Genomic DNA, 27,314 nt, shown 5'->3' with positions numbered 1-27,314 from the left:
AAGACAGACTGATAGAACAGAGCACTTTGCATAGGATAACATCAATTACAAAAGCAGAAAATACAATAATAAAAACAGGTTAGATAAAAACAACAGATGTGCAAGTCACCAGTAGTGGTCGTCTGAAGGTGACCTTTCACACCAATTTTGAAGGAGGCTGATAAATAAGAATTTCACTCTAAAACCTTAAAGGAGCTATAGTCAACTTTTTCATTGTAGGGCCGACACTTTGTTTACATCCTAGTCTATAGACTAGAATGTAAACAAAGTGTCGGTCTGACAATGGCCAAAATGATTATTTTATCATTATTTTACGCTTTTTGTGGTCATTTTGAATAGAAACACATATATGAAGCTTATTTTTTTATAAAATATTTTCGAAACATTTTTTTTTTTTTTTTTTCAAGAAAAAGTTGACTATAGCTCCTACCTATATCTAATAAGAATATGATTCCAGAACGATGACGTGTAGATGTCCAAGCGTTTATTTTAGAAGGCAATAACAGCATAATCCAAGAATGGCAAACAGCATAGCAAAAGCCTGTACAGAGAGCTGGGACCTGTCCCACCTCGCGGTGTGACAGCCAGGTTACTGTGTCTAACTTAATGAATACATTGACTTTATACTGTATTGGTCCATAGAGATGGACCCTCCTAAAAGTGACACCTGATAGACAGCTGTCATCTGACTCAAGCAATGACAGGAAATAGGAAATCACTGATCAAAGCTTAACATCAAAGAACAGGAAGAAGTCCACACACACCAGAAGGCCTGATTGATCATCGCTCTACCAATATGGGAGAGTGTTTTCTGCTGGTGTTTCAGTCAGAGTGTATCAAAGGGTGCGTTCGTAAATGCGCACTGGGTGTGGTTAGGGTTAGGGGTTATGGTTAGGGTTAGGCATAGTTTTACTGAGGTTAGGGTTAGGGTTAGGGGTTATGGTTAGGGTTAGGCATAGTTTTACTGAGGTTAGGGTTAGGATTAGGGTTGGGTTTAGGTACTCACTACACTGAGCATACACCCGGTGCGCATTTCCGAACGCACCCTTCGATACGCTGGGACTGAAACACCAGCAGAAAACACTCTCCCCTTCCAATATACACTGTAGGTGCGACCTCACGACACCTTTAGCCTGCCAGACCCACAGCTGGCCCAGAGATAATATGCAAGCAAACATTGATACAGCATTGTAGGCTACATTAAAACAAACTAAAATACAAACATGTTTAAAACAAAAGCATATCATACATTTCTATTCTGTCAGAGGCTTCCGGGGTTCCGTTGACTTCCACCATCTGTTCCCTCCCCACCAAGTAAGAGTGCATCCATCTCACTGCTGTGCTGTCAACACCCATAGCTTCTAGTTTATCAATCACAATAGAGTAATCAATGCTGGCTCACACTCACATCTGCAACACATCTAACAAACATTAAACATGTTGCACACAGTGACCACTGGAGGGCATCATGGGACCAGGACTGTTCCTTACAGTGGGAGGAAGTCTGAGTCATAATAAAAGTTCCTCACTTCATATGAAACAACAAGTTTGACAGTTAGAAAACAGGCTCCATTTTGAGAAGAACAGCAACGCAGAAGGACCAACACACACAGTTTAATGGAGGGTAAGTGTGTTTAATAATATTAATCCATCTGTTCTATACATGAATGTAGATTAGATTAAATACAACACATAGGTCTACATGTAATCTATTATTCTATAAACATTAAGCACTTTAATCAAAGATCACAGGGAGGGGCTGAGGCCTTGACTGATCAGAGGTAGGCCTAGTTGTTATAACAATCAATCAATCTGCCATCAAAGCATAATTGATCGGCTGATTTTTTATTTATTTTTAAGAGGTTTAAGGGTTGATAGTTGAGTTATATGTTATACTGTAACGACCCTGCAAGAGATCTGGCCGTAACTCGCTCCTCCAAAGCCCATTTTCGACTGCAGCTTTAGCTCCACACCACACCACACTACACCACACCACACCGCACCACGTAAAAATATCTACATTTTCCATTACACAAAAGTACCCCTATCGGTAAGAAACAAATTGACCCTTTTAACTGTGATTATTATACAATATACATTTGTATTACAACTATCCTAAATTATAATACACTATAATGGATTATAACTGTGATTATAATACACAATAAAGTATTAATGTATTACTATGATAATTATAATACACTGTAATAGATTATAATAGTGGTTATAACACAATAGAATCTATTATCATGTATTATAACTATATCCTGGTGGTCTAAATGAAAAGTCAGTGAGTGATCAGTCATTATGAAGTGTTTGGCCCTGTTTGGCCTAGCTCAGACCTACTCTAGACTGGATACTTTTTAGTACCATGTTTAGTACCACTTTCACACCACTCTACCCAGGTCCTTGTAGTGGAAAACCTGGCACAAGTGGGCGGTGTGGTGTGGAGTGGGGTCTGTGGAAAAGGGGCTCAAGTGAGCTAGCTCTCTTGGTGTCAGGGTTGCTTACCCTGTCTTCTGAGTGGGGGGGGGGGCTGGGGTCCGTCTCCCGGCCCCACTCAGTCTGTTAAATGTTACGATACTTTTCAGCCAATGTCATGCACAGAAAGGTAGGCGATCTAATAAGCTCATCACAAGATGCAGCGTGACAAGTTGTGAGTTTGTAGATCTGCTGTTTTTAGACGAATGTTTAAAATTTCCAAAATGTAAAAGAGGAAAAAAAAAATCACTGTCCTAAAATGTTGATGTCCTCACAAGTATAGTACATATAGTGCAAACACACACACACGCATGCAGGTGCGCATGTGTGTGTGTGTGTGTGTGTGTGTCACTGTGTGTGTGTGTGTGTGTGTGTGTGTGTGTGTGTGCGCGCGTGCGTGCGTGTGTGTGTGTGTGTGTGTGTGTGTGTGTGTGTGTGTGTGTGTGTGTGTGTGTGTGTGTGTGTGTGTGTGTGTGTGTGTGTGTGCGTGCGCTTACGGGAGAGTATTTTTGCAGGTCTTTCAGTCCGAGTTTATCAAAAAAGCAACTGGGTTAAACACCGTCCGACCAGTTTAACATTCACCAGGTTAGCATTCACCAGTGTCAGCAGGTTAGCATTCACCAGGTTAGCATTCACCAGTGTTAGCATTCACCAGTGTTAGTTTTACTGAGGTTAGGGTTAAGTTGAGGTGCATCTCCGTCCCCCAGACTTTAGTCACCTCTGCGCAGCCAATCACAAGCTTCGGTCTGCCTTAACCCAGCTGCCTTTTTGATACACTCTGACTGAAACACCTGCTAAAAACACTGTCCCGTAAAAACACTGTGCCATGTGCTTACCGCAGATCAGGCCGTTTCACAGAAACTGTCTGACAGGAAGCTGCTGCTGCTGCTGCTGTGTGCCTTGTTCTCTCTCTGTTTCCCTCTCTCTCTTTCTCTGGTGATGACGTCAAAACCTATAAGCATTTTGCACAGGATGCTGTGTGTGTGTGTGTGTGTGTGTGTGTGTGTGTGTGTGTGTGTGTGTGTGTGTGTGTGTGTGTGTGTGTGTGTGTGTGTGTGTGTGGGTGTGCGTGTGCGTGTGCGTGCGTGCGTGCGTGTGTGTGTGTGGAGCCATCTTGGAGGAAAGCGATATGCATTTACTTCACTAGGCTATCAGACATGTCATTTTGGATCCGTTGGAGAGGTTTAAAGGAGTAGTTCACCCCCAACATGACTTTTTTTTATTGATTACTTGAGAGACTTGAGTTTAATAATATTTTTTTTGTTGTATTCGTTGCATTCCTAAGGCAATAATTACATTACAATAAATGTACCCCCATTGATTCCGGATGGGGACCCGAATGCATTTGGGTCCCCATCCGGAATCAATGGGGGGAAATTTACTATAATAATTTTTTTGTCGACAAACACAAAAAAATATTATTGAACTCAAGTCTCCATGGCATGAGTAATCAATAGAAAAATATGTTATTTTGGGGTGAACTACTCCTTTAAGGGCACATGCTGGAAGGAGAGAGTTACAGTAGTGGAGTTTTGATATGACTGATGTCTGGATGATGAGGAGCTGGGCTGACTCCTGGTTTGCTGTGTCAATGTGATAAAAACAAACTAAATAAATAATGACCAAATCCCAAATCCCCTCCACCACGACACCCCATGCTGTGATTATTCTTAGGAGGATTCATCATGTAAGCAAAACCTGATTTTAGGTCTGTGATGGAAAGAGATTCTGTTAACATTTAACGTGTGTGTGTGTGTGTGTGTGTGTGTGTGTGTGTGTGTGTGTGTGTGTGTGTGTGTGTGCGCGTGCGTGCGTGCGTGCGCGTGTGTTTGTACGTTCTGACAGGTTAAATAAAGACCTAAAGATGGTTTATTGTATGGTCTTTATTTAACCCTGACAGGTTAAATAAAGACCTAAAGATGGTTTAGTGTATGCTCTGTAACCCTGACAGGTTAAATAAAGACCTAAAGATGGTTTATTGTATGGTCTGTAACCCTGACACGTTAAATAAAGACCTAAAGATGGTTTATTGTATGGTCTTTATTTAACCCTGACAGGTTAAATAAAGACCTAAAGATGGTTTATTGTATGCTCTGTAACCCTGACAGGTTAAATAAAGACCTAAAGAGGGTTTATTGTATGCTCTGTAACCCTGACAGGTTAAATAAAGACCCAAAGATGAGTGAGAGTGTGGAGAGAGAGGAGGAGGGAAGAGACAAACATCACAGAGAAGATGAACCTGGACCTCCATGTTTAACGTATGACAATCCTCCTGAACAATACACTAGAACATTACCATATACAGTACACACCACAATAACAGACATCCCACCTTTCCCGGTAGTTCCGAGAGTCTTCTGGGATTTTGCGTCCGCTCCGGGACACCCCCGAGAGGCCATAAATCTCCCGCAAATGCCGACCAGGCGAACAAGTTGTGGATTTGCTGGAAAACTGTTTCTAATTTACTGCTCGGTGCTCAGATCTGGTCTAGAGCCCGCCTACTGGCCGGTCATTTGCACACATTAAAGACCTAGTGAAATCAAAAATATGATTTTCACACTTTTAGAGCATATCTCTAGTAAGGCCATTCCTAACAGTAGATGGCAAGTGAAAACATCCTGTGTTTGAGTATTATAACAAGACAGTTAAAGCCCCTAAACAAAAACGTAATGCATGATAATGCACATTATCGCAATGTAATAATTCATAAGGTCAGAATGACTGACAGGTGTCTGTGTCAATCAACTTCAACTACTTCAGCTACTCCCCTCGAGCCGCTGGTTTGCGTGGCTCGTTGATCGTCAGCCCGCCCGTCTTTACATATTAATGTCTTCAATGAGTTAACCCAATGAGTTAACTTAACCCCAAAAAGCTAAGCTAATTTCCCCCCAAAAAAGAGAAACAAACCTGTGTGTGTGCACAAATATAGCCAGGGCTACAGTATATGGAATATATCGATCTACGCAACAGTTTTGCTGTACTTTATCTTTAATCAAATTATTTTTGAAAGTGTATTTCTATTTTTGTTTTAATGCTATTTTCAGTTTTTCTGGTTGCTGCAATGGACTTGAAACCTTACTGAACAAACTCACATGATGCATTTTGTATAATTCCAGAAGTGTTGACCACAGAGCAGAGTCTCCAACACCCAGCTGTGTGTCTATGAAGAGTGACCGCTCTAAAGGACATGTGCCCAACTTCAGTAATGAACCTGGACCTCCACACACAAGGTAAGATCACTTTGGAATGCCAATAAAACAGTGTGTGCTTGCAAGATTGGTCACTGAAATTAATTGGTCAAATAAATGAATTAAATGATGAGAATAATTCTGAAGCTCCTTGATCATCAGTTGAAACTCTCCTTGCTCTAATTGTCTCCACCAGGCCGAAAGGCAGCATGTTCCACTGTGATATTTCTCTATATACTCAGGCCATGGCTACACGGAGCTGGATATTTCATATATCCTGGTTTTTCAGATATCCACATAGAAAAATAGCTAGGTCCACACAACAAAGATATCTAGGTCTAACAAGCACACACACAGTAAAGTCTTCAAATATCCGGGTTCCCTGTCTACACGGATCCAGTGAATCAGATATTTTTCAATGTCTTCACTTATTTATCCGGTTTAAAAAATATCCAGCTTTGCGGCCAAAATATCCAGCTTCATGTGGCTGCAAGCCCCAACAGCACAAAAAAATGTCTAGCTTCAGAAATATCCAGCTCCGTGTAGCCATGGCCTTAGTTAACTGGGGTTCCCCAGGGCTCTGTACTTGGTCCACACATATCTTCCTCTCTACACCAAATCACTTTGCAGAAAATAGCTGTGATATATGAAGATAAGATGGGAAATGGGCCTTCATTCTTTCTGAAATTAGGCCTCTGATTTGGCATCAGTCACACAGTAGTTTAGAACACTCCACTGGTACTGTTTATTTCAAAACATTTTCCCCTCCACATTTTAGTACGTTTTGAAACAAATACAAATAAGAAATGTCATAAATGTTAGAAAATGATCATTAAGGAGTAGTGAAAATAGCCGATCTACAAGATCACAATGCAACGCGAAGCAATACGTTGTGAGCTTGTAGATCTGCTGTTTTCACTAGTTTTGGTCCCAGGCAAATGTTTAATTTCTCTTTTGGGTCACAGGGTAAAAGGTTTGTGAACCTTCATTCTAAACTTTAGAATAAGATGTACATATCAAAGGTTGCTACACACATTCTAAACTTTAGAATACAATGTACATATCAAAGGTTGCTACACCTCCAATCTGTGATCAAGTCTGGTATTTCACCCACTGAGGGCCCTCAAAACAATGGAGAGACAAAAGTAAATTATGATTACATTTACTTTTTAGTTCTGTGAAATGTTACAGTAATAATTTGTGCAGGTTTACAATTATTTGTATTTGATGAAAAAATGCTTACAAAAACTATGGACTCAGTGTTCAAGATCCCTTATACTTCTATATAGCATAATAAAAAAAGGAAAGAAAAAAAGAAACTAAGAAAATCATCCACATGATAATTACGGTATATCTTTCAGCAGTTTCAGCAGTGTTGACCACAGATCAGAGTCTCCAACACCCAGCTGTGTGTCTATGAAGAGTGACCGCTCTAAAGGATTTGTGCCCAACTTCAGTAATGAACCTGGACCTCCACACACAAGGTAAGATCACTGATCTCTGTGAACTTCAACTGGAAAGACACAAACAATGTCTTGTATCTCAGATACAAGACATTGTTTGTGTCTTTTTGTGTCAGTGAGCAGATACAGTATCAGTTGTAGATCAATATAAATGCTGTAGCATAGACAGACAGTATCAGTTGTAGATCAATATAAATGCTGTGGCATAGAAAGACAGTATCAGTTGTAGATCAATATAAATGCTGTGGCATAGACAGACAGTATCAGTTGTAGATCAATATAAATGCTGTGGCATAGACAGACAGTATCAGTTGTAGATCAATATAAATGATGTGGCATAGACAGACAGTATCAGTTGTAGATCAATATAAATGCTGTGTCATAGACAGACATCAGTTGTAGATCAATATAAATGCTGTGTCATAGACAGTCTATGAGGTTATAGAAGTGTATTAACACATCGGATGCCCACGTTAATTCAGGGTTTACCCTCGCAGGGGCCCATCGTCTCCATGGCAACACGTCATTTACGTACCTTCGCGTCGTGGAAAAAGTATCCATAATACGTTGAGTAAATGTAATCCAAGTATGTCCAGTTTATTTTCACAATGATCTTTTCTTTCAGTCAGGACAGCTTTTTACCAATCTTGGGCCACAGCGTGTGTGTCACGGGCGGTAGAAAGGGTCGCGTTTTGAACATGGTGATTGAAAAAGCTAGACCAGGAGAGGAATCCGCCATGTTACGTTACCTCCGCCGTGTCACTGGGAAAATAGTATCCATGATACGAGTAAATGTAATCCACGGATGTCCTGTTTATTTTTACGATAAAGTTTTCTTTCAGTCAGGACATCTTTTTATCAAACCTGGGCCACAGCGTTTGTGTCACGATAGGTAGAAAGGACCGCGCATTGAACATGGTGATTGAAAAAGCTAGACTAGGAGAAGAATCCGCCATGTTACGTGTATCTCCGCCAAGACTCCGTTACTGGGAAAATACTAGTATCCATGATACATACGGGTCGTGCGAGCCTGCGAGGGGACGATAGAGTGCAGTGCAGGATAGGAACAGAAGCTTGTGATTGGCTGCAGGGAGACTACACATCCTGGTCACGTGTACCGCACTGCATTTTGGGAAATGTAGTGTTTTTCCCATATTGTTGGCGTTTGATCACCGTGGTAGAGCCTTCATTGCGGTAGCAATGTACAGTAACTACAGTACAGTATAGATTATTGTAAAACGCGTCAAACGCGTCGTGGGCCTCCAGAGACATCAAAGAGATTGGCGTGTAGACACCTCGTGGGCACCCGATGTGTTAACTTGTCACAATTTACAGAGCAAATAAGAATCGTGAATAATTCTGTGACAGACCAGTGTCCAATCAGTGTCCTAAGGGTGAAAAGCGACCTAAAGGGCGAGGTCACGCCATGTCTTGGCCATCTGGCCAGTGATGTATATCGGACCAGTTACCCATATATGAAGACCCCTGGTACCCATAGATATTCACAGATATGGGCTAGATATTGATGACATCAGGGATCTCCATATATGGACACAAAAGGGATTTGGTTCCCCTGACATCACAGTGATGTCAGAGAAGCTGACACAGAAGCACAGAAGCTGAAATATGTTCATAATCAATCGTTACGATTACGTTGTGTTCCGTTTGTGATTCTGATTCTGTCTATCTGGAATACATTATTATGCAACAAATTATGTCATTTCTGTGTGTATTTATCTATGTAACAAACTATGACATCTCTGTCAGTGGATCTCAATTGTGTCCCCTCATGGTGTTTTGAGACACAACTCGGCGGTAATGGATTTCTACAATAGCACTAAATGCATTCGATTTTATTTTGTTGTCTTTTTCGTTTCTAGGCATAATAAAACAGTTTGAATGTTGATGAAGGTTTTAATAACAAGAGATGGGCGTTTTACATTCATACAGTCATCGTTTTATAGTCTTAAACATGGCTCTGTTTTAAGACATTTTCCGTAGTTATTTGGGGGTGGAACATTTCTCCGCATATTTACATAGAGTGCTTGCGATTGGCCTCGCCTATTGTTCTCCGGTGGTTCTCCCCACTGGGCGAGCACCGCCCATAAGCACACGTGTTTCTAAACAGTAAACACAACAGTATCAATGTATCTTCTTATAATGGCTAGTTTGCAACTCACTTTGTATCAGCACGCTTGCTTAAAGCTTTTAATGTACAGGACAGCCAGTAAATGGAGGCGAAAATCAGGCGATGCGCTGATTACAGCACTCCCCGACGCAAAATAAAACGGTGACACAGGGGAGAATCAGTGGTGGGTTACAATGCTGTGAATGTACCAGGAATACAACAGGACGCTTTGCCTAAATCACAGCGGCGGTGACTCTATCTCCGAGTCCTCCTGCAAGTTTTAGCGTGGTGAAAAGAGCTGATCTACAAGCTCACAACGCGTCGCGAATGCGACGTGTTGTATAGATCAACTAGTTTCAGAATGCAACATGTCGTACGGCGAAGTTAAAGTCCAGCTTCACTGAGTTGTAGAGGAGTCGCTTGCGATGAACATTTCTTTCTCTTTCTCTCCCCCTCCCCCTTTCTTTGTCATGGCTCGGTGGGTTTAGCTCAAAGGATCCGGGGTTCAATTGGTTTAAAATCAACGCCAGATTAACTTTATTCTTATTATTGCATGCATTTCATACGGCCACACGCTGTAACTCTGTCCCTCCCTCCGTCTCCATCATGTTACAAAACATGTTGCGTTGCTACTCGAACTTCCCCGTGAGAGAGAGATGACGGGTGAATTAGAGCGACTGGTAAAGTGAGCATCACTTTGGAGAGAGAGAGAGAGAGAGAGAGAGAGAGAGAGGCGCATTTTTGGGCAAAGAAATAAGAGAGTAGTGGTGGGAAAGTACTCAGATCTTTACTCAAGTAAAAGTATCAATACTATAATGCAGAAATATTTGTTACTAGTAAAAGTCTGTTATTCAGAATTTACTTGAGTAAAAGTATAAAAGTATTTCCATCAAAATGTATTTAAAGTACAAATAGTACTAGTAGCCTATTAATACATCATGAAGTAACCATCTTTCATTTCAAATGGTTTTCAAAAAGTAGAAAATACTAATTTGAAAATAGCAGATCTACAAGCTCACAGTGTAGTAGAGTCTAAGTATTGGAAACTGGAAATACTCAAGTAAGAACAAATACCTAACCTCAAAATTATACTTAAGTAGATTTCTTAAGTACATTTACTTAATTACTTTATACCATTCATGAGTATTATTTGATCTACTGGCTTGAAGGCCTGTCTTGTGAAATTTCAAGTATTGACTGACAGTTGACAGCTAGTGGGGGAGTGGTTAGAGGTGGGGTTAACTACTATGTCCCTCCCATTGTCTGGGGCCTGGAAAAGGTGTTAAAATGAGAAACCTTTGAAGGGCATTTTCTCTCCTTTGCTGTTTCTGGATCAACAAGATTCAAATGACCGTATCTTCTTCAAATATTATCCAATTTCAATTAATGTTACATCATATGAAAGCTTACATTCTGTAGTTTCGTAAAAAGTAGAAAAATGACCATGGCCCCGTTGTGTCTCAAAACACCACGAGCGGTCACAATTATGTTCATGTCAGGGACCCCCAAATGAATGCTTTTGTCTGCAGACCACCTTCTGAGAATATGTTGTGGCAGTGACCTCCATACAAGATATGTTGTTAAAATGTTTCAAAACTTCAATTTTATTCAAGCAAAAAAGCAGATCTACAAGCTCATAATGGTTCGCATTGCAACATGATGTGAGCTTGTTTATCTGCTATTATCAAATAACTGATGTCTATAGGGTTAATGTAGTTCAACTGATCCTGACTATATATGAAACACTTTTGCTTGGGACCCCCTGGAATCCCCTCAAGGACCCCTGGGGGCCCTGAACCCCACTTTAAGAACCTTTTGATCAATGTATCAAACTATTGAATATCTAAATGTATACAGCAAGCCAAGGACTAATATCTATGCAACCAACTTTGGAATATCTGTCTATACAACAAACTACTTTTTCTTTCTTTCTTTTACACTTTGTATTGCTATTTTGTGTAGTTTTTCCTGTTTTTTGAACATTGAAGAGCCCAAAACAGATCTACTCTCTCATACTACATACAAATAAAATTACTTTTTCATTCACATGATAAATGTATAAACATTTTTATGATTCCAGAAGTCACAGAGCAGAGTCTCCAACACCCAGCTGTGTGTCTATGAAGAGTGACCGCTCTAAAGATTATCCTCCCGACTTCAGTGAACCTGGACCTCCACACACACAGTATGTCAATCCTCCTATACAATATATAACACTATACAATTGTAATGCCCCTGCCGTGGGTACGGGTGCTTTATGACCCAGGCATTCACATAAGATGGCAAGCACACAGATTTGGCAAGTTTTAACAGGTTTTATTTCCCAAAGGTGAAAAGGTGACAATTACATGGAGACCCAGCTCTGCATATTGACATAGAAAAAAAATAAAGAAATATTCAAAATCAATAACTCAATAACTCAAATATTCAAGAATCAAACTCAAAATAGTCATAACTCAAAATACTAGTCATATATATAAATCAAAATAATGAAATACTTAAATATCCCAATACTCAAAATAATAACACTTAACTGCTCAACTAAATAAAGCAAAAAGCACTCAAACTCAAATATTAGCAAAACAAACAATAGGCCTATTATAAATAATACATTTTAACCATGGTTTAACTTAAACAAATATTAATTAGCAAAACTAATCACCTTATGACAGCAGCTCCTGAGCACCTCACTCACAGCACCCCAGTACAGACTTGTCAGAGAAAAGGCTAGCTCACCCCTTTATAGCCCCATGGCCCCTCCCACTAGAGGGACCAAATCATCAAGGTGTTGAACATAACTATACGTTTGTGTTTGTGTTCTTGAACAATATAAACAATACAAAATGCATCATAACGAACCTAGTTGAAAATGTAGACATTCCATGTCTTCTACACATTGTACAATGTCCCTCATTGACAAATAACAATTTAAATGTCCATGTACTGTGGTCACAGATTCCCCCGTCCACAGACATAATGGCTTGGCCCAAGTTGGCCACTCAGTGGGCCCAGGTGTGCCTCCGGCACCTATTTAATGACTGGAACCCCACCCTGACTCTTTTGGGATCCACAGGAGAGCCATGGTGGGAAATGTGGAAATGTTTGTGGTTTGTTGGTTGAACGTTGTTGAATGAAATCTTGCAGCTTGTTGTTTGTCCATGTTTCCTGCCCATCAAGTGTGCACCCTTGATAAACAGGTACTGGGCAAAAGTGACAGTTGTCAAACTGTCACAACAATATACACTAGTAAGATACCTCAGGGTGACATGCCCTTTAGGGCAAGGTCGCATGTCAATTCTGCAAATTCTTGGCCATCTGGCCAGTGATGTATATCGGACCAGTTACCCATATATGGAGATCCATGTACTGTATATAGTACATCCCTTTTAGATCCCTGTCTGCACCAGCCGCACAGATATGGGCTGTCTTCCTCCATATATGGGCATTCCCATATGAAGTCCTGTTAGATATGGGCAGTGTTGGGAAAGTTCACTTTCAAAAGTTCAAGTTCAAAACTTCTAAAATGAAAAGTGCCCACAATATTTAGGTGCCCACCACTAGTGCCCAGTCTTCCTGCACCCTCATAATGACTGGCCACTCACTGACTTTTCATTTAGACCACCAGGATATAGTTGTAATACTTGATAATAGATTCTATTGTGTTATAAGTTAAGGGTCAATTTGTTTCTTACCAATAGGGCTACTTATGTGTAATGGAAAATGTATATATGTTTTATGTGATGCGGTGTGGTGTGGTGTAGTGTGGTGTGGTGCTAAAGCTGCAGTCGAAAAGGGGCTTATTGTGAAGTCAGAGGTTTCTAAACATCGCGCCCATCAGCATGTTTAAGCGTTGGTTAAAATAGCTGATCTACAAGCTCACGTTGTCTTGTGGATGCGACGCGTTGTGAGCTTGCAGATCAGCTATTTTCGGCATGCAACACACATCATACGGCGAAGTAGTCAGGCTTTACTTGCTTTGCGAGACGTAACGAGGAAGAGAAGCACCCAGGCAGACAGCACCGAGGCGCTCAATCTGCTCACATATCAACTTTCACGAGGTCTTCAAGTCTGCAGCTGGGTGTTTTTGGAGCATAATGTGAAATGTGAATGAAAAGAAAGACGCGAGGACAGAATACCGCGGACCGAACGAGCGAGCGAGCCGACGAGCGCCGTTCATGGACGTCAGAATGAACGCGTTCGACAATAGCGTTCATCAAGCGGAAACAAAGAACGTTCAGTTCACGTTCGCCCAAAATATGAACGCGTTCGTGAACGATCGTTCATTGAACACGTTCGGGTACAACACTGGATATGGGCTTAATATTGATGACATCAGGGATCTCCATATATGGGCATAAAATGGATTCTGTTAGAGTGGTTCAATGACATCACAACATACAATATCTTTTATGCCCATACATGGAGATCCCTATCTGAACCAGCCACACAGATATGGGCCATGCCTTGGCCATCTGGCCAGTGATATATATCGATGACATCAGGGATCTTCATATATCAAAATAAAAAAAAGTTTGATATGGGCATAAAAGGGATTCTGGGGAATATCCATATATAGACTTTTACATAGGTGATGTCACCTGTGATATCACCTGTGATGTCACAGTGATGTGTCAAGGGAACCAACCAATAGACTGTAAAAACAAGCTGTGACATTTCCCATGGTAAACTGCGACAGAGGTCGCAATGCAGTCCTTTTACAGATGACAGGGGTTTTGTCAAATAGATATAGACCTGTCAGTAAGGACAACAATGGATATGGCTTAACCTGTCAAAACAATTGACAAATGCACAAATTATATCTTTGTAATTTATGAATGAAAGAGTTATGAATATACAATAGTTCCATGACATAGTGGAGATTATTATTGTACATCAACACAATGCAGAGTGAACAAATACATTATGTTATATGTCGTATTATATTATATTTACATATTAAATACTATTATACAGTATTGTAATGTCTTAATGTCTCAACAGAGAGAGGGAGAGGAGTGGTTGTGTTGTGACAGAGCAGGCGTTCAAGAGATCCAGAACCACAGCTGGACTGAAGACACCCAGTCACACCAGCAGTAGTCTCGCGAGGCCAGACTGTTGCCTTTGCGATTTGGGCAAATGCTCCCGGCATACAGTCTGGCAAACCGGAATAGAAATGATGAGTGCGCGATAAAGCGGATGTGACGCAACCGCTCCTTTGGTGCAGTAACAATAACATGTCCTACTGGAAGCGTTATGTCTCCTTTCAATATTTCTGGGGGCGTTATTTCGTCTTTCTCTGGTGTTATTGGTGTTACTTCCATGATGTTTTAAAATGTTTTCTTAAACTATACGTATATATATATATATATTATGTTTCCAATGGGACTACAGTTCAGTGCAGCAGTGGCTTCTTCCAATACTCACCAGCAGTGGACACAGTAAGACCAGACACAATGTACATTAATGAACACAGTTAATAACTGAAATGTTTGAAATGACAGGAGACATTGTCAGACTAAATGTCCACAATGTGTCATCAGTATCCATGTTTAAATAATGATGCTAAACATCTTATCAACTCTGTATGAAAACCAGTGATCTGATATCTTCACCGAAAATAGCAGATCTACAAGCTTACATATCAGCTTGTAGATCAGCTATTTTCTGTAAAAGTTTTCCCCAGAATACGGAAGCTGGGGTTTAAGTGGTTAAATTAATAATGTGCATACACAGCTGTGTGGATGTAAAGTTATACATTCAACTGAATGTTTAAAATGTCTTCATTGTCTTCTCATAGCAGGTGTCAGTCCACAGGAGGATTTAAAGGATTATAAGGTCGGTTTGAACCGTCTTGATCGTGTGACATACGTCACTGAAGTGCCCTCCCTCAGCAGCATCTTCACAGAGCTCCACATCTCAGTGGGCGAGAGTGAAGGGGTTAATACCCAACATGAGGTCTGGCAGCTTGAGAGAGCTTCAAAGAAGAAGATCCTCCATGACCAACCAATCAAATGCTCTGACATCTTTAAGCCCCTCCTCCTTGGCAGAGACAAACCCATCAGAAGAGTTCTGACCAAGGGCATTGCTGGCATTGGAAAAACATTCTCTGTGCGTAAGTTCACTCTGGACTGGGCAAGGGGTTTGGAAAATCAAGATGTCATTCTCCTGGTTCCCTTCTCATTCCGGGAGCTGAACTTGGTCAGAAATGAGAAGCACAGTCTTCTCTCACTGATCCATCATTTCCACCCAGAATTAAAGAAGGTCACAGCAGAGCAGCTCGCTGTCTGGAAGGTTGGCCTCATCTTTGATGGTCTGGATGAAAGCCGGTTTCCGTTGAAATTCGAGAACATTCGCATTGGTTCTCGTGTCTTCCAGAAGAATGCCATTGTTTCTGATGTCACAGTGACATCATCAGTGGATTTGCTGTTGACAAACCTCATCGAGGGGAATCTGCTCCCTAACGCCCTCCTCTGGATAACTACCAGACCTGCAGCAGCCAATCAGATCCCTGCTGATCGTGTTGACCTGGTGACAGAAGTACGAGGCTTCACGGACCTCCAGAAGGAGCAGTTCTTCAAGAAGAGATTCAGTGATGAGAAGCTGGCCAGCAAAATCATCTCACACATGAAGACATCAAGGAGCCTCCACATCATGTGTCACATCCCAGTCTTCTGTTCCATCACCGCTACCGTTCTGGAGGACATGTTGAAGACAGACGAGAAAAAACAGCTGCCCAAGACCCAGACTGCGATGTACAGCCACTTCCTGTCGGTCCAGACAAAGAGGAAGTGGGAGAAGTATGAAGAAAGTCATGATGTGAATCAACAGCAGCTCATGGAGAAGGACAGGGAGGTTCTTCTGAAGCTGGGCAGGCTGGCGTTTGAACATCTGGAGAAAGGCAGTGTCATGTTCTACCAAGAAGACCTGGAAGAGTGTGGCCTTGATGTGAAAGAAGCCTCGCTGTACTCAGGAGTGTGCACAGAGATCTTCAAAGAAGAGACTGTTCAATCTGAGAGAAAGGTCTACAGCTTTGTTCATCTGAGCATCCAGGAGTTTATGGCTGCAGTCTACCTGTTCCACTGTTTCACACAGAAGAACATGAAGGTACTGGAGACATTCCTGAGAGGAGGAGGAGGAGGAGAGGAAGAAGAAGAAGAAGGAGGAGGAGGAGGAGGAGGAGGAGGAGGAGGAGGAGGAGGAGGAGGAGAGGAAATGACCCTGGAAGATTTCCTGAAGAGAGTCATGGTAAAATCCCAGCAGAGTCAAAATGGCCACCTGGACCTCTTTGTCCGCTTCCTTCATGGCCTCTTACTGGAGTCCAACCAAAGTCTGTTAGGAGGCCTACTGAGTCAAACACAGAAGAGTCCAGAGACCATCCAGAGAGTCATCAACAACCTGAAGGAGATGACCACTGAAAATCACTCTCCTGAGAGAATGATCAACATCTTCCACTGTTTGATGGAGATGAACGACCACTCAGTACTTCAGGAGATCCAACAGTACCTGAAGTCAGGGGACAGATCAAAGACAGAACTGTCTCCATCCCAGTGTTCAGCTCTGGCCTTCATGCTGCAGATGTCAGAGGATGTTCTGGAGGAGTTGGACCTGGACAAATACAACACAGATGTGTTGGGGCGAGAGAGACTGATCCCAGCTGTGAGGAACTGCAGAAAGGCTCGGTTAGTAGTCATGTGAATAGAAAACTTAGTAGAACAGAATCAATGTACCTTCACACCACTACACTATAACTAGACATGATGGTTCATTTTGGTCACATATCTGACCCAGACACATCACAAAGTACACAAACATCATATAAAACATCTATCAATTCACAGAACCATAACAAGAGACAATAATAGTTATCAAATTAACACACACACACACACACACACACACACACACACACACACACACACACACACACACACACACACACACACACACACACACACACACACACACACACACAATATCTTATTTATTCAACTAAATCTACAGTTGATTTAGTCAACTAAAATGTATTGTTGGTGCCTTGATGGTGTTGTAATGAAAATAGCAGATTTACAAGCTCACATGTTGTGCTGCTATTTTCATGACGTCATGTCATTTAGTTTCAGTGCAACCAAACATGAAATTACTTTTAGTATTTTAGTTCTACTGGATCTCTTCTCCACTATAGTCCCTCCCTAACATTTTAGTCTAGCTTGTATTTGTTGACAAAATTGTCAATATAATTATTTAGTCTTTTACTCATCAGTCTTCATGTAGTTCTTATTTAGTTTTTGACAGTGAAAAGTAGTCAACAAAAGTTTTTTGTCAGTTTTAGTCAACACAATCATGCACGTACGTGTGTGTGTGTGTGTGTGTGTGTGTGTGTGTGTGTGTGTGTGTGCGTGCGTGCGTGCGTGCGTGCGTCTGTCTGATTGACAGTGAACTTGTTCTGATTGATCATCTCTGATTTTACATTTAATCTGTCATTACAGACTTGTTGGCTTTTGCGATCGCCTCAGGAAGGAACACATGGAAGTTGTGTCTTCAGCTCTCAGTTCTAATCCATCTCATCTGAGACACCTGGACTTAAGTTCCAACCACCTGGACCTGGATCTACTGGATCTACTCTGTGCTGCACTGAAAAGTCCTCATTGTAGACTGGAGACTCTACGGTGAGATTAATTTACAATCATTATTTCCATCAGTGATTTATCATGTGATTGTAATATGAATACGTTGTTTATTTGAAGATTATGAATAAGGTTATTGATATCATAGTAACACACATGAGTAGGTACAGTAACTACAGTATGTACATGTTATAATTGAGATAATTTCACAAAAACCCACTTCCATTATTTCTTCCATTATGTTTTTTATTTTTTTGTAATGTTGAACCTTTGACACTTTTCCATTCAGACCAGACCAGTAAAGTATGTCTGTCTGTCTGTCTAACCCTCTTCCATTTTTTTTTTTTTTTTAATGTTCAGCCTTTGACACGTTAACCCACATTTCCATCCAGACCAGGTCCTTTAATAGGTGGCTGTAAGCAGGTTCTCTATCCAGGAATAATGTATTTTATAGCAGACAATCAAACATTGTGTGTTTTATTTCTCATTTAGACTGACGAACTGCTGGTTGTCAGAGAGGAGCTGTGAAGTTCTGGCCTCAGCTCTCAGATGTAATCCTTCTCATTTGAGAGAATTAGACTTGAACTTCAACGTGTTGCCAGTGTCTGGACTGAAGAACTTCTCTGGACTGGAGTCTCTGCAGTGAGTAGACTTGGACTGTGTCCATGTTGGTTAGTGCAGTGATTCCCTTGTTTCATGTTCCAATGGCATAATGTCTATTGTGCTAGTCTGCCCCAACAATCCCCTCCTCCCACCCCATTTATACAGTCATAGACCTGCTGAAGATTCATGTTTATGTATAGAATCTGTTGCATTAAATTAACCAGGTGAAATTTGCGGGACTTGATTTCATAAACCCCAAATTTATAAAGTCATCACCTCACCTGTTCGTTCACGTTCACTCACAGAAGCAAAAAAAAACAAAGAAATGTGTGTGTGTGTGTGTGTGTGTGTGTGTGTGTGTGTGTGTGTGTGTGTGTGCGCGCGCGTGCGCTTGCTGCACAGACTTAATCTAGTCTAAATGATCAACTCCGTCAAAATTCACCTTTTGAAATCAAAACACATATTTTTCAAGTTCCTGCATTTTTACAGATATGACATACATATGTACGCACCCACACCATCATTCATTCAATGTCCATACATTTCTTTTGTACAGAAATGTATTAAATGTAAGAAATTTATTTACTAATAAATTAAAATAACTCATCTACTTATTTAAGATTATCAGCCTATGGTGATTGGCTTGGCATTTTGATGCCCCTTCAGGAACGTGCTGCCCTAGGCACTGTGTGTGTGGTCTGCTTGTGCTCAGCATATGAACTGAATTCATGTTTGGTGGGACACCTTTTAAACATTTGGCTTGTTGGGAGGTGTTAAGTGACTTGTGGTCTCAAGTCAAGTCAAGTCATGAGTCATTGGTGAGTCAAGTCTTTTATTTGATCGAGCGACTCTGAAGTCAAAACTGGAGTCCAAGTAGAGTCTCAAGTCCACTCCTCTGACAGTGAGTTTGTCTGTCCAAGATAATGCTAGCAGAAACACTGTAGTGTCAGGTAGTGGAGACGTTGTGTTAGACAGTCACACATTGATGCATTGTTGTTCTACTTCCTACAGAGTGAAACATGGAGGAGAACTCTGGAATTCTAATCCTGATCCTCAACTCCTTAGAAGATGTGAGTATCTGTCTGTCTGTCTGTCTGTCTGTCTGTCTGTCTGTCTGTCTGTCTGTCTGTCTGTCTGTCTGTCTGTCTGTCTGTCTTCTGCAATGTTCAACCCCCATGTAAAAAAACTCTCCTTCTGCCACACATTCTGTTAATGTCCCCAAAACACACTGGCCTTCATTTATCAACGTAGTGCACATCATATTTTTGGCGTTCGCCATTTTAGACAAATTGTCAGGCATTTATCATCGCATGGTGACTTTGACGTTGGCGTAGGGTAGGATCAGATCTCACGTAAAGTTCTGAGGTGGTGTAGGATTCATCTTACACCACTTTGTTCCATTGTAGACATGCGGAGCAGCATTGTCTAACTATCTGACACATGTATCCACTCCAAAATGTATATCTAACACAGTAATAAACTAGAAGCAGTGCTCTTCCGAGCACAGGTCTCCACCAGGCCAGGCGTCCTGGTGGTGTTATAATAGGCCAATGTAAAAAGGGTGGCATGTGTTATTCGCCAATCTTAGACCTTTCATGGCAGTCGGACGCTGCATGGATGATATGAGGCATTGTGTTCCAAAAATGTATAGCGCCACCAGTCTACCTGCTGGTGGCGCTATAACAGGCCAATGTGAAAAAGGTAGCATCGTTCCTTGACCTAGTGGGAATATGTGTGGCAAATGTCACGCTAATCGCAAGCTGCGTTGATGATTTGAGGCATTTTGTTCAAAAACTGAGCAATTCTGTAAACTTTGGAAGCCAATATTAGCCAATCAGGATGGAATATGAAATATCAGACGGATCGGACTTGATCACATGACTATCGAGATACTGTGTACTGATTTGCATGATTTTTGGATAAAATCTCAAGGAATAATAGGAAAAATTGTGTTTTACATAAGTCGGCCTCCTGGTGGCGCTATAAAAGGCAGATATGAAAAATGCAGGGCAAAGGTTTTTCATTGGCCTCTAGGGAGTGCGCTTACAAGGTTTGACACTGATCGGTGGAGTTATAGGTAAAACCACAAATCGGCCTGTTATAGCGCCACCATGAGGCTGATTTAAAAAAAATTGAAGTGGTATCTCCTCCTCGGCCTAGAGAGCATCGCAGCGGAAGTGGATGCCTGGGGTCACTTAATATTCCCCATTCATTTTCGCCATAGACTTTTACAAAAATATTTATAACAATTATGTTAAGCCTCGAACCAAGCCATCCAGGATGGAGGTAAATCATGATCATACAACCTTTGATCCTATGTGAAAACATATTTTAATATTACATTATTTGATATACTACATTTAATAACTACCCTTTGTTTAGCGATTTTAAAAATATTCTTTTCATAGAAAAAAAGGTTATATGGTCATGATTCACCTCCATCCTGGATGGCTTGGTTCGAGGCTTAACATAATTGTTATAAATGCTTTTGTAAAAGTCTATGGCGAAAATGAATGGGGAATATTAAGTGACCCCAGGAATCCACTTCCGCTGCGATGCTCTAGTGGGAACGTGTGTGCGATTTCATGATAATTGCACTTTGTGTTTGTGATTTGAGGCATTTTGTTCAAAGCGGCTCAAACCTACAAACTTTGGAAGCCAATCTTAGCCAATCAGGATGGAATATGCAAAATCCAACAGACATGACTGTCGAGATACTGCCTACCGATTTGTATTCTTTTTGGACAAAATCTGTAAGAGTAGTGTACATAAATGTGTTTTGCAAACATCAGCCTCATGGTGGCGCTAGAACAGGCCCATTTGAAAAATGTGGGTCTGAATTGGCATCCAGGGAGTGTGTGTGCTCATTTTGGGAGCGACCGGGCCAACGGCGACTGAGATCAGGTGGTAACAAACTGGAGGATACACACACGGAGGGACGGACGCACGGACGGACGGAGACGAAAACATACTCTCCCCCATGCCTTCGGCTGGTGGAGACAATAATCCCTGTGGAAATATTTTATAAAAGCGTACATCATGGACATGTGCGCCGATTTTATTTCCAAGTTACAATGACAAGCAGTGTAGTATTGAAATAAAGCGGTTCTCGGCGATGAAAGTGTTTTTGAAAGTAGATTCCAAGATAAAGCCGTTTCTTTGCAGCAGCAATGAATAGGAGCCTATGGAGATTACACGCTTCCTGATGATAAAACCCAAAGTTCCAAACCTGGCTGTGCCCAGCCCAGCACACGCTGTGGGGATTGGGGAACACATGCTTGATTTATTTTAGTGTAAGAACTCAAAGCACACTGTGCACATCACCGATATTGGGTTAAATTAATATCCCAACATAATTCCATTCATGACGATGTGACTGCTGGTTTGATGTCATGTAGGGGACCTCTTACAGTTTGGGGACAAAATAGTACACAAAGGCAGTGAGGCGAGGCGTGCAGGGTAAACTCATGGGTAAACTCTTTTCTATTGGCTCTCCTTACGTTGCCAGGTCGTATTCCGCTTGTTCTTGTCGTGAAATCGGGGCGTTTCGAAAATATTTAAAGACAAGGACACCCCCCCCCCCCCCATCTGTCCACTCCTATCATAGTCTAGGTACTGTATTCAAGTACTGTCTAAGTACAATTTTGAGGTACTTTTACTTTACTTGAGTATTTCCATTACTTCTTCTCTACAACATTTCTGAGAACATATTGTACTTTTTACTCAACTACAATTATTTGACAGCATCAGTTGATAGTTACTTTATTAATAGACCTACAAAACACACAGGACCACTTAAAGCCTTTAATTTGGCAAACAAATATCAGATTTGCAAGCTCACAACGCGTTGCATCTTGGTATGTTGTGAGCTTGGAGATCTGCTATTTTGTTGAGTATATTTTGATTCCATGACTTGTAATTACATGTTGAATACAGGCATTGTGGTATTTTACTACTTTTACTTAATACGTAAAACATTTGAATATTTCTAGTTACTGTCTGTCTGTCTGTCTCTCTGTCTCTCTCTCTGTCTGTCTGTCTCTCTCTCTCTCTCTCTCTCTCTCTCTCTCTCTCTCTCTCTCTCTCTCTGCGCCTGTCTCTCTGCCTGTGTCTATCTCACTGTGTGTGTGTGTGCGTGCGTGCGTGTGTGTGTGCGTTTGTGCGTACGTACGTGTTCTCTCTCTCTCTCTCTCTCTCTCTCTGTCTCTCTCTGTCTCTCTAGACTCCCATCGTCTCACACTGGATCCAAACACAGCGAACAGAAAACTCTGTCTCTCTGAGAACAACAAGAAGGTGACTCGGCCAGAGGGGGAGGAGCTTCAGTCATACCCTGATCATCCTAACAGATTTGATGATAAGTGTCATCAGGTTCTGTGTACAGAGGGTCTGACTGGACGCTGTTACTGGGAGGTAGAGACAAGTGGACCGGTTCTGATAGGAGTGTCTTACAGAGGAATCAGCAGGAGAGGAAAGGGTACTCTGCTTGGATGGAATGATCTGTCCTGGAGTCTGGTCTGTTGGGATGGCTCTTACAGTGTCCATCACAATAGTAGGCAGACTTACCTCCCTGTTCGTTCCTCTGGCTCCAACAGAGTAGCAGTGTATGTAGACCATGCTGCTGGGACTCTGTCCTTCTATGACGTGTCCTCTGACTCACTGAGACACCTTTATACCTTCCAGTCCACATTCACTGAACCACTCTACCCTGGGTTTGGGCTTAACCCCTTCTCCTCATCCCCCTCCTCAGTGTGTCTTTGTGAGGACAGATAATGTCTCTGATGTGTTGACATCAACCTGTGTGTGTGTGTGTGTGTGTGTGTGTGTGTGTGTGTGTGTGTGTGTGTGTGTGTGTGTGTGTGTGTGTGTGTGTGTGTGTGTGTGTGTGTGTTTATATGTACAGTATAAGGTACAGTCAGGGTTCTGTACTGTATATATTTATGTATATAGTTTATGTTTCTATGTATTCAGTACACTCAGGGTTGTGTTTAAATGGAGCTTATTGTTGAACAAAAACTAATTTCACCCTCTGTTTTACACCTGTAAACCTGGGATGATTCTGATTCTATCTGTAAAAACATTCAATAAAAACCACTTCATCTCTATATATTAATCATACCACACATTGTGAAAATAGAGTGGTGGAAAACTAATCACTTTTTTACTTGAGTAAAAGTATCAATACTACAATGTAGAAATACTCTGTTACAAGTTAAAGTCTGCAATTATAAATGTACTTGAGTAAAAGTACCAAAATATTGGCATGAAAATGTAGCCCACTTAAAGTATGAAAATGTTAAAGTACTCATTATACAGAATGTCCTGTTTCACAAGTTTTCAAATTAACAAAATGTTTAAAAATCTTTTGAAAATAGCTGATCTACAAGCTCACAATGTGTCGCATCGAGACACACTGTGAGCTTGTAGATCAGTTATTTTCACATGTCTGAAATGTACATAGGGCTGAAGTGGTTGATAGTTTTGTAATAATGTTGTCTAAAGTTGACTGTACATATATTATATTATATTATATTATATTATATTATACTATACTATACTATACTATACTAATATACTATACTATACTATACTATATTATATTATATTATATTCCCAATGCTCTGTTAGCATTTCTGAAACAATAACAACAGTAAATAAATGTATATTGATGATGTACAGTAAGTGTCCTTGTATTTATTTCTATGGAGTTTGGGTGAGTTTGTCAAGGTGCTCTGAGGTACAGACTATCTGATGTACTGTGAACAGCACCATGCTTAGAAAGCTTTATTATTATTATTATTATTATTATTATTATTATTACCCTTATTATTATTATTTTATTATTCTTATTATACAGTACAAGCAATGTGTGACTGTGTTCACATGAATGTGATTGGAAGGTGAAATTGATGATGATTTGATAATCAATCATTTCCATTTGAACCTGATGTTAGAGCTGAACACCAACATGCTGAACATACTCTTCTACAAGCTCACACTGACGCGTTGTGAGCTTGTAGATCTGCTATTTTCAGCATTCAACAAAATCAGGCATTACAACACCATCAACGCTGGCCAAAATACATTTTAGTCGACAAAATCAACTGTAGATTCAGTTGAATAAAACCTTGTGATATTTAGTCCACTAAAACTATACTGAAACTATCACAGATGACGAGATGAGTAAAACTAAATGGAATTTTATTCAAAAGACATTCGACTAAAACTACATCCAAATCACAGACCTGTAAGGATCCATTTGGTTCCTAACAATCATTTAGCTGGTGACCCCCTGGAACCCCCTCAAGGACCCCTGGTGGAGTGGTGGTCCCCGGACCAGTGCCACACTGGCTCTATAGCACAGTGGTTCTCAACCTTTAACTGGGACCCCCCCCCCCCCCCCCCCCCCCACACCTTAGGAGAACTAATTGAGGCATAACATTTTGTAGAACATGGTAGCCTGATTTCAGACTCTGCGCTGGAGCTTGAGAAGAGAAGCAGTTCACTCAGAGAGTGGGCGGGTCTATTGGCGGTGCTCCTTCCCCGGGGAGGACATCAGCTCTGTACCCGGGGAGCGGTGCTCCTTCCCCGGGGAGGACATCAGCTCTGTACCGGTGGAGGAGGATGGCTGCTACTGCTCCTGCTGTGGAGTTAAAATGATGATGGATCACAACCACATCAACCAACTGTAAGTTATAGAATAATAGAATAATGTTTTTACTAGTTTTACTCTGAGAGGAGACGGTGAAAAACATGTGTTTTTATTTTGTAGCCTGCAGTCAGTTTTTCCACTGAGGAGGAAGGTGTCCCAAACAGCTGTTAGAGTGACTTAAGTTTATACTGAGGTTTAATGGGTGTAAATTAGGTTATTGATTGATTGATTGATTGATTGATTGATTGATTGATTGAAGAATGTATTAGAAGGTTGCAATAGGAAAAAGTACAGTTTCATAACAGCACTTTAGTTGACCATATAAGGTCAACTAAAAGGAGATCCTAGTATGCTTTTCGGCTTATTTACACAGGATCTCATATAACATTGAAAGACAGACAGATAGAACACATTACTATGATAGATATTTAACTCATATAACATTGAATGACAGACAGACAGAACACAGTACTATGATAGATATTTAACTCATATAACATTGAATGACAGACAGATAGAACACAGTACTATGATTGCGACCGTAGGTCGCATTTACTATCAAACCCTGCACAAAGTGTAAGTCCGTCAGTCAGTCAGTCAGTCTGTCTGTCACACCTCACACGTCACACTCTTGCCCTGCTCATATCTCCGCAACCGTTGCCCCGATCCATGCCAAATTTTGCACACACGTTCCTTACCTGCCAAACTACAACCTCCAAGGACCCCCGGGGGACCCCCAGATGTAAAAAAATGACCAAATGTGCTAAACTGACCAAATGACCACCCCAACGGGGCTGCTCACGGGGAATTCCCGGGGACCACCCACTCCTGGTGCTCCAGAACGGATGCAAAAGTGGTGGCGCCCCCAGTGGAGGACCCCCTACACTGCAGCTCACATAAAATGCCGTAACTCCGGCTAGGAGCGACCGGGACAGCCGGGGCCGGTACCTATTCGTCCGCCTTGCCGGCGCGGAGACCCCACCCCTCATTTCTCACATGGCCCTCTTCTAGCGCCACCATGAGGCCGATTCTTGCAAAACACATTTTTGGACACTGCTCCTACAATTTTTGCCCTAAAATCACGCAAATCGGTACACAGTATGTCTACACTCATCCCATCAACATGAATCTCTCCCATATAGCGCCACCTCCAGGCCGATTTTTAAAAACACATTTTTGGACACTGCTCCTACAGATTTTGCCCTAAAATCACGAAAATCACTACACAGTATGTCTACACTCATGTCATCAACATGGATCAGGAAGATTTTGGCAAAACACATTTTTGCCCTATTTGTGGAGATAAGTGACCTACGGTCGCTTATCTCCCGATTAGGGAGTCTTACTGGTAGATATTTAACTCATATAACATTGAATGACAGATAGAACACAGTACTATGATAGATATTTAACTCATATAACATTGAATGACAGAAAGACAGAACACAGTACTATGATAGATATAGATAGACAGATAGAACACAGTACTATGCATAAAAGCAGTCATAAAAAATAAAACAGGGAACCAGTAAGACTCCCTAATCGGGAGATAAGCGACCGTAGGTCGCTTATCAGCATTTTATGTGAGCTGCAGTGGAGGGGGTCCTCCACTGGGGGCGTCACCACTTTTGCATCCGTTCTGGAGCACGAGGAGTGGGTGGTCCCCGGGAATTCCCTGTGAGCAGCCCCGTTGGGGTGGTCATTTGGTCATTTTTGCACATTTGGTCATTTTTTACACTTGGGGGTCCCCCAGGGAGCTGGGGGTCCCTGGAGCTCCGGGGGTCCTTGGAAGTTGTAGTTTGGCAGGTAAGGAGTGTGTGTGCAAAATGTGGCATGGATGGGGGCAACGGTTGTGGAGATATGAGCAGGGCAAAAGTGTGACTGACTCACTCAGGGACGGACAGCCCGTGGAGGTTTTGGTAGTAAATGCGACCTACGGTCGCAAAAAGAAACGATAGTAATAAAGTGAAATAGGGAATATTTACATACCATCATCAGATTGATTGATCGATCAATTGAATACTTTATTATCAGTTCTCATAGGAATAGTACAGCAGGTAACAGGTAGAGTCGCCGAAATGAAGCTCGCCGAGAAACGGGGGGTGCGTTCGGAAATGCACACCGGGTGTTGCAACGGTGCGCTTTTTCAGCCTGAACTCTGAAGGTGAACTTTCTGAA

At 41.4% G+C, this 27,314-nt stretch overlaps 1 protein-coding gene across 1 annotated transcript; it reads left to right on the top strand.

Annotated features, from left to right (window-relative positions):
• The first annotated feature begins 1,523 nt into the window (after positions 1-1,523).
• Positions 1,524-24,104, top strand: LOC308290270 (protein NLRC3-like). Its single transcript, XM_080732056.1, has 12 exons — positions 1,524-1,624; positions 4,641-4,739; positions 5,598-5,711; positions 7,031-7,153; positions 11,341-11,445; positions 14,652-14,698; positions 15,058-16,406; positions 16,452-16,939; positions 17,747-17,926; positions 18,377-18,526; positions 19,499-19,557; positions 22,710-24,104. Exons 2-12 carry the CDS (start codon positions 4,660-4,662, stop codon positions 23,255-23,257), a joined length of 3,243 nt encoding a protein of 1,080 aa, XP_080588182.1. The 5' UTR covers positions 1,524-1,624; positions 4,641-4,659; the 3' UTR covers positions 23,258-24,104.
• The last annotated feature ends 3,210 nt before the right edge of the window (positions 24,105-27,314 follow it).

This window comes from Nannobrachium achirus, assembly GCF_963921795.1.
Source record: "Nannobrachium achirus genome assembly, chromosome: 8".
NCBI lineage: Eukaryota > Metazoa > Chordata > Actinopteri > Myctophiformes > Myctophidae > Nannobrachium > Nannobrachium achirus.
This window is presented reverse-complemented; position numbering and strand designations above follow the sequence as displayed.

Coding starts and splice junctions, on each gene's coding strand:
- LOC308290270 (XM_080732056.1), top strand. CDS start 4,660: ATGAGTGAGAGTGTGGAGAGAGAGGAGGAGGGAAGAGACAAACATCAC. Junction 4,740..5,597: donor CCTGGACCTCCATGTTTAAC/GTATGACAATCC, acceptor GTATAATTCCAG/AAGTGTTGACCACAGAGCAG. Junction 16,940..17,746: donor AGGAACTGCAGAAAGGCTCG/GTTAGTAGTCAT, acceptor CTGTCATTACAG/ACTTGTTGGCTTTTGCGATC.